General features: G+C 56.0%; 1 protein-coding gene across 1 annotated transcript in view; it reads left to right on the forward strand.

The window, feature by feature from the left end:
- Positions 1 to 12,285, forward strand: part of AFAP1L2 (actin filament associated protein 1 like 2) — a 101,007-nt gene that overhangs the window by 69,822 nt on the left and 18,900 nt on the right. Inside the window, exons 4-6 of the mRNA XM_060034022.1 lie at positions 799 to 893; positions 7,916 to 8,006; positions 10,779 to 10,862. Of these exons, the coding sequence (XP_059890005.1) occupies positions 799 to 893; positions 7,916 to 8,006; positions 10,779 to 10,862 (270 nt within the window). The remainder of the gene's footprint in view (positions 1 to 798; positions 894 to 7,915; positions 8,007 to 10,778; positions 10,863 to 12,285) is intronic.

Here is a 12,285-nt window from a genome sequence, read left to right on the forward strand (position 1 = left end):
AGTGGGTCCAGCAGGACCCCAGGGAGGCCCAGAGGTTTGCAGAGCTGCCTAGCTGCGGAGGAGAGGGGATTAGAAGCCCCCGTCTCGCAGCTCTCAAGCCTGTGACTCAAAGGCAGAGGCTTAGCAAGAGGTGGGAACACAGCATCCCCAAACATTCGGTCCTGTTAAAGACTTGGCTTCAGGACATCAGCCAGCAAAGCCCCAGGGTCAGATCTGCCTGAACCTGTCTGTCCCCAGCTGGCTTGGCCACCTGCTGAAATGGTCAGGCTCAGAAGAGCCTTTGGGGCCTTTTCCTTAAAAGTGCACAGAGGGTTGGTGGCCAAGGTCCCCAGTGTGGCTTTCACCTCCTGCCCCACCACCAAGCGTGGGCTCCGCAGAAGTCCCCTGCACTAAAGCAGCCCCCGGGCCCTAGGTTGTTTGCCTTCCGGGGAAACCATGGGGTGGACAGAGGTAATCACAGGGTCGGTGCTGAGAGCAGCTCAATATAGTGACCACGGGCAGCTCCTCCACTCACTGAAGCTCTGTGGCCAGGGCGTTTTGGACATGGGGCCGGTGGAGGAGAGGGTGCGGAACCTACCAGAAACCTCAAACCAGTTCCTCCTGAGGAAACTGCCCATGGCCGATCTACCCTATTCTTGGAGGAAAAACAACACTGGCTCCAGGGACCGCCTGCCTGGGTAATTAACACCTGCCCAAATAGAACTGGGGGCTCATGTGACCAGACATTCCTGGCTACTGAGACTCCACTGCAAGCCTGGGTGCCCCTCATCAAAGCCCTCTTCTGCTTGCTTCCCACAGCGCCCGAGGAGCAGAGCCCACTGACTAACGGCGAGCCCAGCCAGCACTCCTCGGCCCCTCAGAAGAGCCTTCCGGACCTCCCGCCACCCAAGATCGTAAGTGTGGGTCCGGGACCCCTCATCTCCCTGACTTGGGTCCCGTGAAGGTCCAGTGCTTCTCGCAGGTGTCAGTCCGCCAAGCGTCTGGCATCTTCGGAGCACCTGTTGTCTGTGGGGTCCGGGGCACCGGGAGGGACGGAGACAAGTAAGCGTGCTAGCAGGTGACGTCATTTGCTCGGCGCAAAGAGGAACGGCCGTGCGAGATGAGGGTCTCTGTGTGTCCGAGGCTACGCCAGGTTCTTCACCAGCACCCCGTGAGCGGGGCCTTGTACAGACATGGGCACCAGCTCAGGCCACAGTGACCTTTCAGAAATGTAAACCACATCACACCACTTCCTGCTTGAAACCCACCAAGAGCTCTCACTGGACTTGGGACAGAACATCCACATTCCTTCACGTGGCCCCAGGGCCTACACGGTCTGGCCCAGCTGCGTCTCCAGCCTCATTGCATCTGCTCTTCACCAGCCTCCTTTCTGTTCCTGGGTCAGTCCTTTCTGTTCCTGTCCCTGTGGTCAGTCCTGCCTCGGGGACTCTGCAGTCCCCGGGCCCTGGCCCCTCAAAGGCTGCCCCCTCCTCCTATCTCAGACGTTCTTAGACAGACTTTCCCTGACTTACCCATGTGAGGCATCCCACCTCGGTGCCTGCCCCCATTACTGCCTGCCACACCGCCCAGTTACCCCTCCGTGTTTATTATTTGCCTCCCAGAGTAGGTGTAAGCTCCCTGAATCAGGGACTGTGTCTCGTTTACTGCTTCGTGTCCTGTGTCTGCACACAGTAGACCACACGCATGTTTGTGGATGGATGGATTTATGGACTCCTGCAGACTTGGGTTCAGATTCCAGCTCTGTCAGGTACTAGCTCCTTGACCTTGAGCAGGTTAGTTAAGGTCTCTGGCCCTCTGTTTCCTGGTGTTTAAATGAAAGGAACGTAAACATCTCTCACCTAAGCTCCTCTTATTCAGGGGGCGTGGCAGACCACATTAGCATTCAGTGAGGTGAGTGGTAGTATTTACATTTTATGGGTGAAGAACCGAGAATCAGTGGGTTTATAATATCCCAGTGTCACACAGCCTTGAAGTGGCAGAACTTGAACCCAAGTTCTTCCCACGCTAGGATCTGGCTGGGAAGGATTTCTGGGACCGTGGGACTGCACGGTCACTGAGCTCCCACCAAGCCATCCATCACCGGATCCGTAGGCTCAGGTCACCACTGAGGGGGTCCCGTCCCCAGACTGGCCCCTTCATTCATGCCTTCCTGGGGGCAGTACGGTTCTGCCCGCTGCTCTCACAGCTGGTAGGGCAGGCCTGGAAGGTCTGGGCAGCATCCCACTGCAGGAGCCCCTGGAGCTGGGTGACAGCTTGGCAGGGACCCTTCATCTCAGGCTGACAGACTTGATGGACTGAGCATCGGTCCCTGGGTACCCCAATATGCTGATGCCACGAGTGACTGTCATGTTCTGAGCCGCTGCCCACTCAGGTGGTCCTCCCACCACCTGCCAAAAAACAGAGGCTCAGGGAGTTAAAACAACTGGCCAAGATCCCACCACTGGGAGGTAGCAGGCCCAGGATTTGTATGCAGTTTCTTGGTTTCTGGGCCACTCTGCGGCCTCCCAGACCTCAGCTCGGCTTCTTAGCCAAGTAAAGGTACAAGTCGTGTCCCTTTCCGCTGCAGGCTCCCCTCACTTTTGGCGCCGGGACTTGGGGAGGGGGCATGGCCTCTCAGCTCCCATCCAGTTGCTGCTGGTTTTAAGCAGACGGGAGGTGTTGTGGTTTTCGGGTTACGCCCCAAGCACCCCTTGCCGGGTGGGGGGAAGGAGAGGTGGCTGCTCTGAGCCAGGGCTGCAGCTTTCCTAGCCTGAGTTCATGTGTGATTCTGACCGGGGTGCCTTTGACCTCTGTGCAGTGGGGTGCCACTGCCCACCCCACGTGGGGCAGCTAGCTGCTTAGGGGTCCACACCAGACGGGAGGGGCGTTCACCTGGTGGAGCCTCTTAGCGGTGACTCGCTCTGGAAGCCCGTGTTTGACGAACGTGGTGGTGGACTGGGAACCCAGGGTCTGGGGCCGGGTTGTGGTCACAGAGTCCGGCAGCCCCGGGACTCTGGCTGGCTTTTAGTGCTCCCTTGCTAGCCTTCTGTGACCCCGGCACAGAAGGGGGTGTGAGATGCAGGGCCTCCGATCAAGGCCAGGACTGTGGTCGTCCCCTGGAGCGGACTCCCGGCATCAGCTGTGTCTGTGGGCCATCGGGGCCAGGAGAGGCTCGAGAGGAACCTATTGCTGCACTGGAAAGACACCACCACCCGAGATGTGTGGCCTTTCAGATGCGTGGTGACGGTTCCCGTGGACGTACTCCAGGCCGTGGGGCAACTTCCAGCAGAGCGAGCGGCCTTGGCGGTCTCCGCTCCTTGTGGAATTGCTCTGCTGAGAAGGACCTTTCCTAGGTCCCTCCTAGTTCTGTCCCAGTCGCCCACCTCCACCCCAGGGCCTTCTGGATGTGGAGTGAGGAAGGGGGGGTGCAGAACCTGGGGTCCTCCCTGCCTGCCCACACACGCCTGCTCCCCTCCAGCCTCCTCTCTGGTCAAGTCTGGCTGAAGACTTAGTCCAAGGCCCCCAGAGGAGCGGTGTCAGGGCGGAGCAGGGAACAGCTGTGTCTTCTGGCTCTCACAGGGAGGAGGAGAACCAGAACAGCAAGTAGTTTGGGAGGGAGGGAGCGTGGCAGCCTGAGCCTGGCTGGCCCTGTGACCTCTCTTCCTCGGCCAGAGAAAGCCGTGTCCCTTCCCACCCCGACCCAGGAGCTTCAGGGCACCGCGGTGGCTTGTCCTCTTGCATGCCCGGCCCCGGGCTCTCTGATGGCTGTAGCACAAGCTGGGCGTCTGCCTGGGGTCCTCAGTGCCCAGGGCTGGGCCGGGAGCGTGGCCTCTGTCCCAGGCTCAGCCCGTCCAACACTGGAGGGGGCAGCCAGGGGTCTGGAGCGATCTTGTGGGTGTGGCCAGTGACTCAGCAGCCGTGGTACTTCCAGGCCACGGTCTGCACAGCCAGGTGCGGCGGTTGCTTTCCGAGAGACAGACGTCTGCTGGCACCGTTGTGCTCCTGGCCTGGGCAGCCACCTCCGCCCGCCTCCCCTCTGAGGCCTGACCATGCGTCGGGGCTGGACTTCTGCAGGCTGCTCTGCGGGGGCAGGGAAGGCCGTCACCGTGGTTGGTCTGGGGAGCTCGGTCTGGATCCGCTAGCCCCCACCCCGGAAGCTTCCACAGTGCATTCTGGGGCAGGTTGCTCAGAACTGCAGGGATGTCCCAGGTCACCTGGGCCACCCCGCATCTTCAGCTCTGTGTCTCATCTAAATCAGCACTGGCCAGGTACAGCCCCCTGACCGAATCCTGCACCACCTGCTTTTGTAAATAACATTTTGCTGGAATTCAGCCACGCTTATTCATTTGTGTATATCTATGGGTGCTTTTGCACTACAGTAGCAGGGTAGAAGAGCTGAGGTCGGAGCCGCTGAATGGCCTGCAAATCCCTAAGTATTGACTGTTTGGCTCTCTACAGGTAAAGTTTGCCAATCTCTGGCAAGTCACGCTGAGCAGGGTGGCTTTCTTCCCTGTCCCTTCCTGTGAACCCTCAGTTATTTCAGGTTCCGAAGTCACACATCTTCTGCTTCTTTGTTGAATGTGCACCATCTTCATCATCATGATGATAAAGTAACTTTCCTTCATTCTTAGTTCCGGGAGTTTAGGATCTCTTGCTCCTCTGATAATAGGCCATCGCGCCTGTGTAATTATGTGACTCTCTTCTGAATTGTTGGAATCGTTTTGTCCTTTAACGTGACCCAGGCCCGTATCTTTTGCCCTGGCCGCCTTGAGGACAGGGGCTGTCCTGTTCTTTAAGGCAGTTGAGCTTGCTATAAGCCAGGTCATGCCCAAATACTTCCTCTGTATCCTCCCAGAGTACACCTGTTCTTCCCCCACCAAACATGCCTACAGGCACCTTTTCTCCCTTTGATTGATATTTTTATATCTTATTTTGAAGGTTAGTGAACACTAATATTTATTATTTAATAGTGCTGAGCACAGTTTAATCCTTACAGTGACCCCATGTGACAGGTACTTCTACTCTCCCCATTTTATAGCAAAGGAACTGAGGCCCAGAGAGGTCAAGTCAGTTGTCCAGAGTCACACAGCTCGATGTGCCAGTGTCAGGATTCGAACCCAGCCCCGAAGGTCAGATTCCTGCCCCACTGCCCTATCTGCCTCTCTGTATAGATCCATTTACAGATGATTTCACAGTGAGAGGCTTGGGAGACTCTCAAGAAACACCCCCTGGTGCTCAACTCCTAGATGGGAGGGCAGGCCCCCTGTGGGGATAATGACCCAGCAGGAGTTCCCACAGGAGGGTTCAATCCCCTTCTGTCCTGTTCTAATCATGGGAATCCAGACCAGAGCCAGACCTTGGGTGCTCAGAGCTTCCCTCCGGATGGGATCCCCACGCCCTCACCAAGACAAGGGTTCCCACACCCCGTATGGGGAGTGGGGCTTCTTGGAGGCTGCAGCTGGAGGCCCAGCCCACTCAGGAAGCCTGAGCCCCAGGACCCAAAAGCAGAGACCTTGTCGGGGCCCAGGTAAGGAGACATTTTCCCCTCAGACCCCAGGAAGCAGGCTCTCAGAGGCAGCCCTTCCTCTGGCTGACCGAGGGGCCAGGAGTGGCCGAGAGGAGCAGAAACGTCTCTCCAGGCCAGGGGCAGCAGAGGCGAAGGGTCATCCACTAGCAGCTACCAGATGTGTCCACCATGTGCGAGGCCCTCGCCCCGGCGAGGAGCCCGGCCGGAGGTACTGCTCGCAGCCGTCGCCCTTCCGCAGCCGGCCCGGAGCGCAGCTGGGCTGCTTAGGAAATGAGCAGATTATTGTGTTCCTTCCTGCGTGCTGTGTGTCGCACCTGCTGGGGCTGCAGGCTGCTCAGAGCCTGCCTCTGGGACTTGGGTCAGCTCTCTCGGTGTCGGGCCAGATGGAGTTCGAAGGACGTGGTATGGGAGCCAGGTGGTGGCCTGGCCTCTGCTGACCCTCTTCATGTGGACCTGTCTCAGTTTGCCGGACAGCAATCCAGTAACCTGGCTCCTGTAGGGCGCCTGGGTCGTGGAGGCCCCCAGACAACGATGACAACAGCCTCCTCGTACTGGATACGCACCAGGCCCTGTGGAAGCACCATCACGTTTTGTCTCCTTGAATCCTCGACAACTCCAGTACTATTCCTGTTTTATGAAGAGGGAAAGTGAGACCCAGAGAGGCTGTCACATACCCATGGTTAAATCTATGGACTCCTAAAGGCTGGATTCGAACCTAGTTACATTCACTCTAGAGATCATGGAAATAGATCTAGTCGCCAAGCCACAGAAGACTTGGCTCTGGGGAGCCTGGTTTTGTGCAGCAGCTGCAGGAGCATTACTCTGCCCCCGGGGGAAGCTGGGAACCGACGCCCTTGTGGTCCCTGCTGAGTACTGTCCCACGGGGGACGTGAGCCCACGCTGCCTGTTCTCCCACCATCGCCTGGGCCAGGACTAGGGAAGCTCTCTCTGTCATAGGTCCCCCAAAGAAGCTCATTTTCCATGGCAAAGGTTTCTGGATTTCCCCACCTCCTGCCCCTGTTCCTGGTGGGGCAAGGAATCCCCAGCAGCCCAGGGGTCCGTCCGAGGTCAGGGCCCCGTCTCTCCTCCGATCTCCCTGCACCCCCTTTACCTTAAGAGCCGTCCTCTGTCTTCACTTGGCACCCCCCGAAGGTCCAGGCCTGCCCCTCGTGTGGAACACGCAGCACAAGGACTTCTCAAAACCAGGACTGGGAATGCACTTCAGCTTTTGCCATTTCTGTTCTCATCACGAATATTCCCTTGGCCCTCTTCAGGGACTTGTGTGGATGGACACTTACACGTTCATGACCTATATATAGTAATATTCATGCCACCATCTCTCTCTCTTTTTCCTCTGCTATTGCTTATGAGATTACCTTCGTAGTCTAGTGCCCATCTTACAGATGGAATAATGGAAGAGAGAACGATGTTCATGCTCTGTTCTTCTCCACAGTTGCATATGTTTTTGTTTTTTGCGGTACGCGGGCCTCTCACTGTTGTGGCCTCTCGCGTTGCGGAGCACAGGCTCTGGACGCGCAGGCTCAGCGGCCATGGCTCACGGGCCTAGCGGCTCTGCGGCATGTGGGATCTTCCCAGACCGGGGCATGAACCCGTGTCCCCTGCATCGGCAGGCAGACTCTCAACCACTGCGCCACCAGGGAAGCCCTGCATATGTTTTTTATTCTACTCAAATTATGCTCATTCACCCTCATGCCATGTAAGAAATGCTGGGTGGTCCTGTCCTCTGAGCATCCTTCCTTGGTCCTAAATGTTCATCACACCCTCCACGCTCCCACGGAGCTCTGACCTTGTCTATTAAAGCACTTGATAAGGAGCTGTGAGCACCTAGTTAAGACTTTCTCAGGACTGACTCCTGACCGTCTGGATGTGTCCCTCAGCTAGTCCATGGGAGCCATCCAGTATCTGCTGAGCAAATGATTGAACTTGTTATGGGAGAGGTTTGGGAGTTAGAAGCCAGGTCCTCTTCCTCTGTGTACCCCGATCAGCCCTTGTCTTTGTAGAAAGTGTATTCTATGCAGAAGCCATCATAGCTACCATGACAGCCTGACTCCATCTGGCCTTTCAAGTGTGTTCTGTCATGATGTGTACAATGGTATCGTGTGTGTGGTGGGCATCGGAGCCTCATTCTGCAGGAGGCGGGGGGAATGCTGAGGCTTGGTGAGGTTAAGCAACGCACCCACAGCCCTCCAGCTGGATGCAAACCAAACACTGTGGATGGGGTGGCTGACGGGAGTCACGATAATCCCCGTTCTCCCTCTCGACTTGCTTGACGTCCAAGCTGGGCATTTTTTTCTTCTGGTTCCCTCTCCTTCCACCCAAAGGGTTAATTCCAAGTTGTTCCCAGTGTATCGTATCTGAAAATGTTTGTTTTATTTGTTTATACCACAGATTCCAGAACGGAAACAGCTCTCCACCCCAAAGATCGAGTCTCCAGAGGGTTACTATGAAGAGGCCGAACCATATGACACATCCCTCAATGGTACATCCTGGGGACGGGGCTTGGAGGGGGTCCAGTCACTTCCTGCACGGAGGCCAGTGCCAACTCCCCTGGTGGTGACCGGCACACTTACCCTGGCTAGAAACACAGGGCAGCCTGGGCGGCTCTTACTGGAGAGCGTGGCCCGAATTGAGAGCTGGCCACAGAGCATTTGGCCTCTGGTCTGCTGGGGAGCTGAGACCTACAGCAGCCCCAACCCACCCACAAGGAGGGGCTTGGGGTGGTCCACAAGGAGCTGGTTTACTGTGTCTGATGCCTTCTGTGGTCCTGCCTGGATGTTGCTGGATTCAGCACAGAATTGTGACAAAGAAGAGGTGTGTTGGCCGAGAGGCACAAGGCCCCGTAAGCAATGGAAATGTGGTCGGGCTGAGCCAGAGCCCAGTTTCCAGGTTCTTTCGCTGGACTAATAGTCACTGGGCTCCCACCATGTACCCAGCATGCTTCTAGGAATCAGGAGCTCAGCAGCACGCAGGATTCAGTGGGGTTCAGTGGTCACGGCACTTAGATTCTGAGAGGGAAGACAGACAGCAAATAAACATAGGATGTGTCAGGTGGTGATAACTTGTCAGGATGGAAAGCTGCAGGGGCTGGGTTGGGGCAGGAGAGGGATTTTATTTTAGATTAGGGAGGGCCTCTCTGATAGCATGACCTTGAGCCGATTCCCAAATGAAGTGGGAACTGGGTGGAGCTGATACCTGCAGGAAGAACTTTCTAAACAGAGAGCACAGTATGTGCAAAGGCCCTGAGGCAGGAGAGCCCTTGGCATGTTTGGAGGCCATTGTGGCAGGAGCAGGTGGGGTTGGGGGAGGGAGATGGGAGATGGGGACACAGAAGCAGCTGTAGGCCTTGGTAACGACTTCCGGCTTTTCTCTGAATAGACTTTTCTCCAGCCTTTGGAGGGGAGGGTTGTTTGTGGCTGACCTAACTTAGGTAGATGGGCTTTGCTATGGGGGCAGGGCTCACGCTGTGAGGCCCTTTGCTATGGGGGCAGGGCTCATCTGTCTGTGAGGCCCTTTGCTATGGGGGCAGGGCTCATCTGTCCTCGGCCAGTGGTTCTCAGCCTGATGAGGTTGGATCAGAAATAGAAATGCTCTCGTTGTGGGGATTCTATAACACAGAAAGGCCTTGAAGGTTCTGGAAGAAAGATGGTTGTGACCCCATTCTCCCAGGTAGCTGGACTCTGGTCCCCTCACTCTGCCTTTCTCACCTCCTTCTCTTTCCTTCCTTTGTAAGTGAAAGGTCTTTGAAAGCATAAAGCAACTTGCAGATGTCAGCAGTAAGGATCCCTGGTGGTGGGAATGAACTTGGCCGAAGGGGGGACCTTGTTGGTGTCACAAAGAACTGGCCCTGGGATGAGATGGGACCAGTCACCTGGAGCCACATGGGATTCTTGTCCTCTTTCTTCACACTTTACCTACTGTCTGCGGTCCCGGGAACTGTGTGGGAGGTGAGGGCTTCTTTGGCCCAAAGGAATTTTATCCTAAGAGTCTGGTTTTGTGGACAGACATCACTTAGCTTGCGAGGTGTTGCCAAGTCAGCGGCCGGACTGTGATTTCAGACTGGAGCTGAGAGCGCGGTGGGGCTGTCTGGGTGCGTCTGGAAGGTGGGAGCAGTGACTCACCCCGGGGAGCACCTCCATGTGTCTGAAGCCCATCTCTCTCGGGTGTGGCCTGTGCCAGCCGGGGCCTGCCTCCCAGACGCTCCCGGGGGCCTGTTGGTGGGGCAGACACTTCATCTCGACACAAACAAGCAGTCAGAAGGATCCCGGTGTTTGTCTCTCGACTGGGAGTTCATATTGGTTTTATCCAGAACTGGGGGGGGGGGGGGCGGGGGGGAGGGGTCATCACAAGGTCAGGAAGGAGGGTGGGGAGAAGCCCAGTTGCCTTTGTCCCCTGCCAGCCCGAGGACGGAGGATGACTTGTGGGGAGCTGGTCATACTTACCACGAAGAGGGGGCCTCCCCTGCATCATAAGCTGGCCTGCCCTTGGTTCCTGCCTGCTGTCCCCCACACCTGTTTGACCAGTGGGACGCACAGGTCACAACAGCAGAAATGACCATTGGACTCCCGCCCCTTGCTCCACTTCTTTGTCCAACAGCGATTTTGCTGACTTCCTGAAAAAGACCAGTTGCTTGGCCTCTTGGCCTGCTTTATCAGCAGTCCACTCACTGCTTCCCTGGGTCAGGTCCTCTCTGAACAAGTTTAGTAAGTGCCCTGCCGGCCTGTGCAGGAGCTATTAGGTAGAGCTCCTGCATTGCTGGTGTCTCCTGCTAGAGACGGTAGACATCAGTAACGGCAGCTGCTGTAACAAACAAGCCCTCTTGCAGCTTAGAGTAACCCAATGCAGATCTGATTCTCACTCACGGAATAGTTCAGCTGGGCGTTACTGGTCAGCAGGCTGCGTCCAGCGTGAGCTCGGTCACCTTCTGAGGCCACAGAATCCACCACAAAGAAAGGGTGGAGAACCTCTATGTGCTCCTTAAAGGCACCAGGCAGAGTGACACCCAGTGCTTCTATCCACATTCCATTGGCAGCAGGAAGTCACATCTCTGGATGGGAAGGGGCTGGGAAATGATGTCCTTGGCCAGGCTGGGGTACACCTGACAAGCCCACATCTCCAATGGGAATGCACTAACTTCTGGTGGGAGGGCAGCCGCATCGCCACATCTCTTTGTGTCTCTGCATCTGGGTCTGCCGCTCTCTTCATCTTCTCTCTCTTCCTCTTGCCTTTGTCTGTCCTTCTGGATCCCACACAGATCATTCTGGCAGATTTCCCCCCAGTGGAGTCCCCAGGTGGGTACAGGTACCTGAAGGAGTCGTTTACGCCACAATCACCTTGGGTACTGCTTGTCCCAGAGCGGGAATGCCGGCGATCCCATCTGCTGCCTGGCCCTCTCTGAGGCGGGGTGCATGCCCCGAGGGTGGCTGCCGCCCTCTTCCCGTCCTCTTGCATGGGTTCTGCACGCGCACGCCGTGTGCTGTCCCTCTGCAGACCCCTGCCTGTAGCCTCCAAACAGATGGCTAGAGGATGCAGAGCGTGGCATGGCTGTCCTGCCCTCTGTTCCCGAGGACATGCCACAGGACACAGTGGGTGCAGTCTCCACCTGGGGACAGTAAAAAGGGGTTTGGAATTATCTGAGCATCCTGCCTTTCACTCCTGTTCATCCTGCAACCTCTAGAAGCCAAGTACCTGTTTAAGAATACCCTACATTTATGGTTGGGCCGTGATCACTCTTTTTTTTTTTTTTTTTTTGCGGTACGCGGGCCTCTCACTGCTGTGGCCTCTCCCGTTGCGGAGCACAGGCTCCGGACGCGCAGGCTCAGCGGCCATGGCTCACGGGCCCAGCTGCTCTGCGGCATGTGGGATCTTCCCGGACCGGGGCACGAACCCTGTCCCCTGCATCGGCAGGCGGACTCTCAACCACTGCGCCACCAGGGAAGCCCCGTGATCACTCTTAGAGGTAAATAAAATGGTCAATACATTTGCCCTAGATTTCCTCCAAGCTGTTCCCCATCGCCCTTGGAGGCAGGGGGGTGGATGTTAGAATTCTCCATGGAACATGTGGGGCAACCCCAGAAGCACAGAACAGCCGGGGGCGGGGAGGAGGGGGGCGGGATTCGGCCAGCTTCTTCACACTAATCTCTGTAGCCTCGCTTATTAATCTTTATCACTGGAAGAGCTATCCCAGTGACTACATCATTCTTATTTCATTTATTGTGCAGCTAACGCAGTGCTGACAAGGGGTACATTTTTTACAGAATCACCCTGATCCTACCACCAGATCAAACCAACTATTTTGAGTTCTCTCTGAGCCTTTCAGTACTGTTCTCTTTGTATAGATAATTTTAATTGTGCTTTCTCACTTACCGTCTTATCTTAAGGAGATTCTCAAGTTGCAGACTACTCTTCAGAGCTTTCACTGATTACGGGTGCACGGTACGCTGGATGAAATCAGACTTTCCTGAGTCTCCTTCTGCTGACTGTTCAATAGCACTTGAAGAAATATCTTAATGCATGTAGCCTTCCCCACTGCCTTCCTTTTTTAAAAACTAGTTTCTTAGGATCAACTCCCAGGACTGGGATTATTGGGTCGAAGGGTATGAATGTTTTTACGGCGCTCGAAACAGCAGGCTGACAGGTTGTTTCCTGAGAGGCTGGCGTTCATTTATATTGCCACCAGCCATACGAGAGAGTTCAGGGTCCCCTACTGGGTAGCACCACTATTTTCAGTCTTTGTTTATTTAATAGGTATAAAATTGTGA

The sequence above is a fragment of the Delphinus delphis genome, chromosome 16 (genome assembly GCF_949987515.2).
Source record: "Delphinus delphis chromosome 16, mDelDel1.2, whole genome shotgun sequence".
NCBI lineage: Eukaryota > Metazoa > Chordata > Mammalia > Artiodactyla > Delphinidae > Delphinus > Delphinus delphis.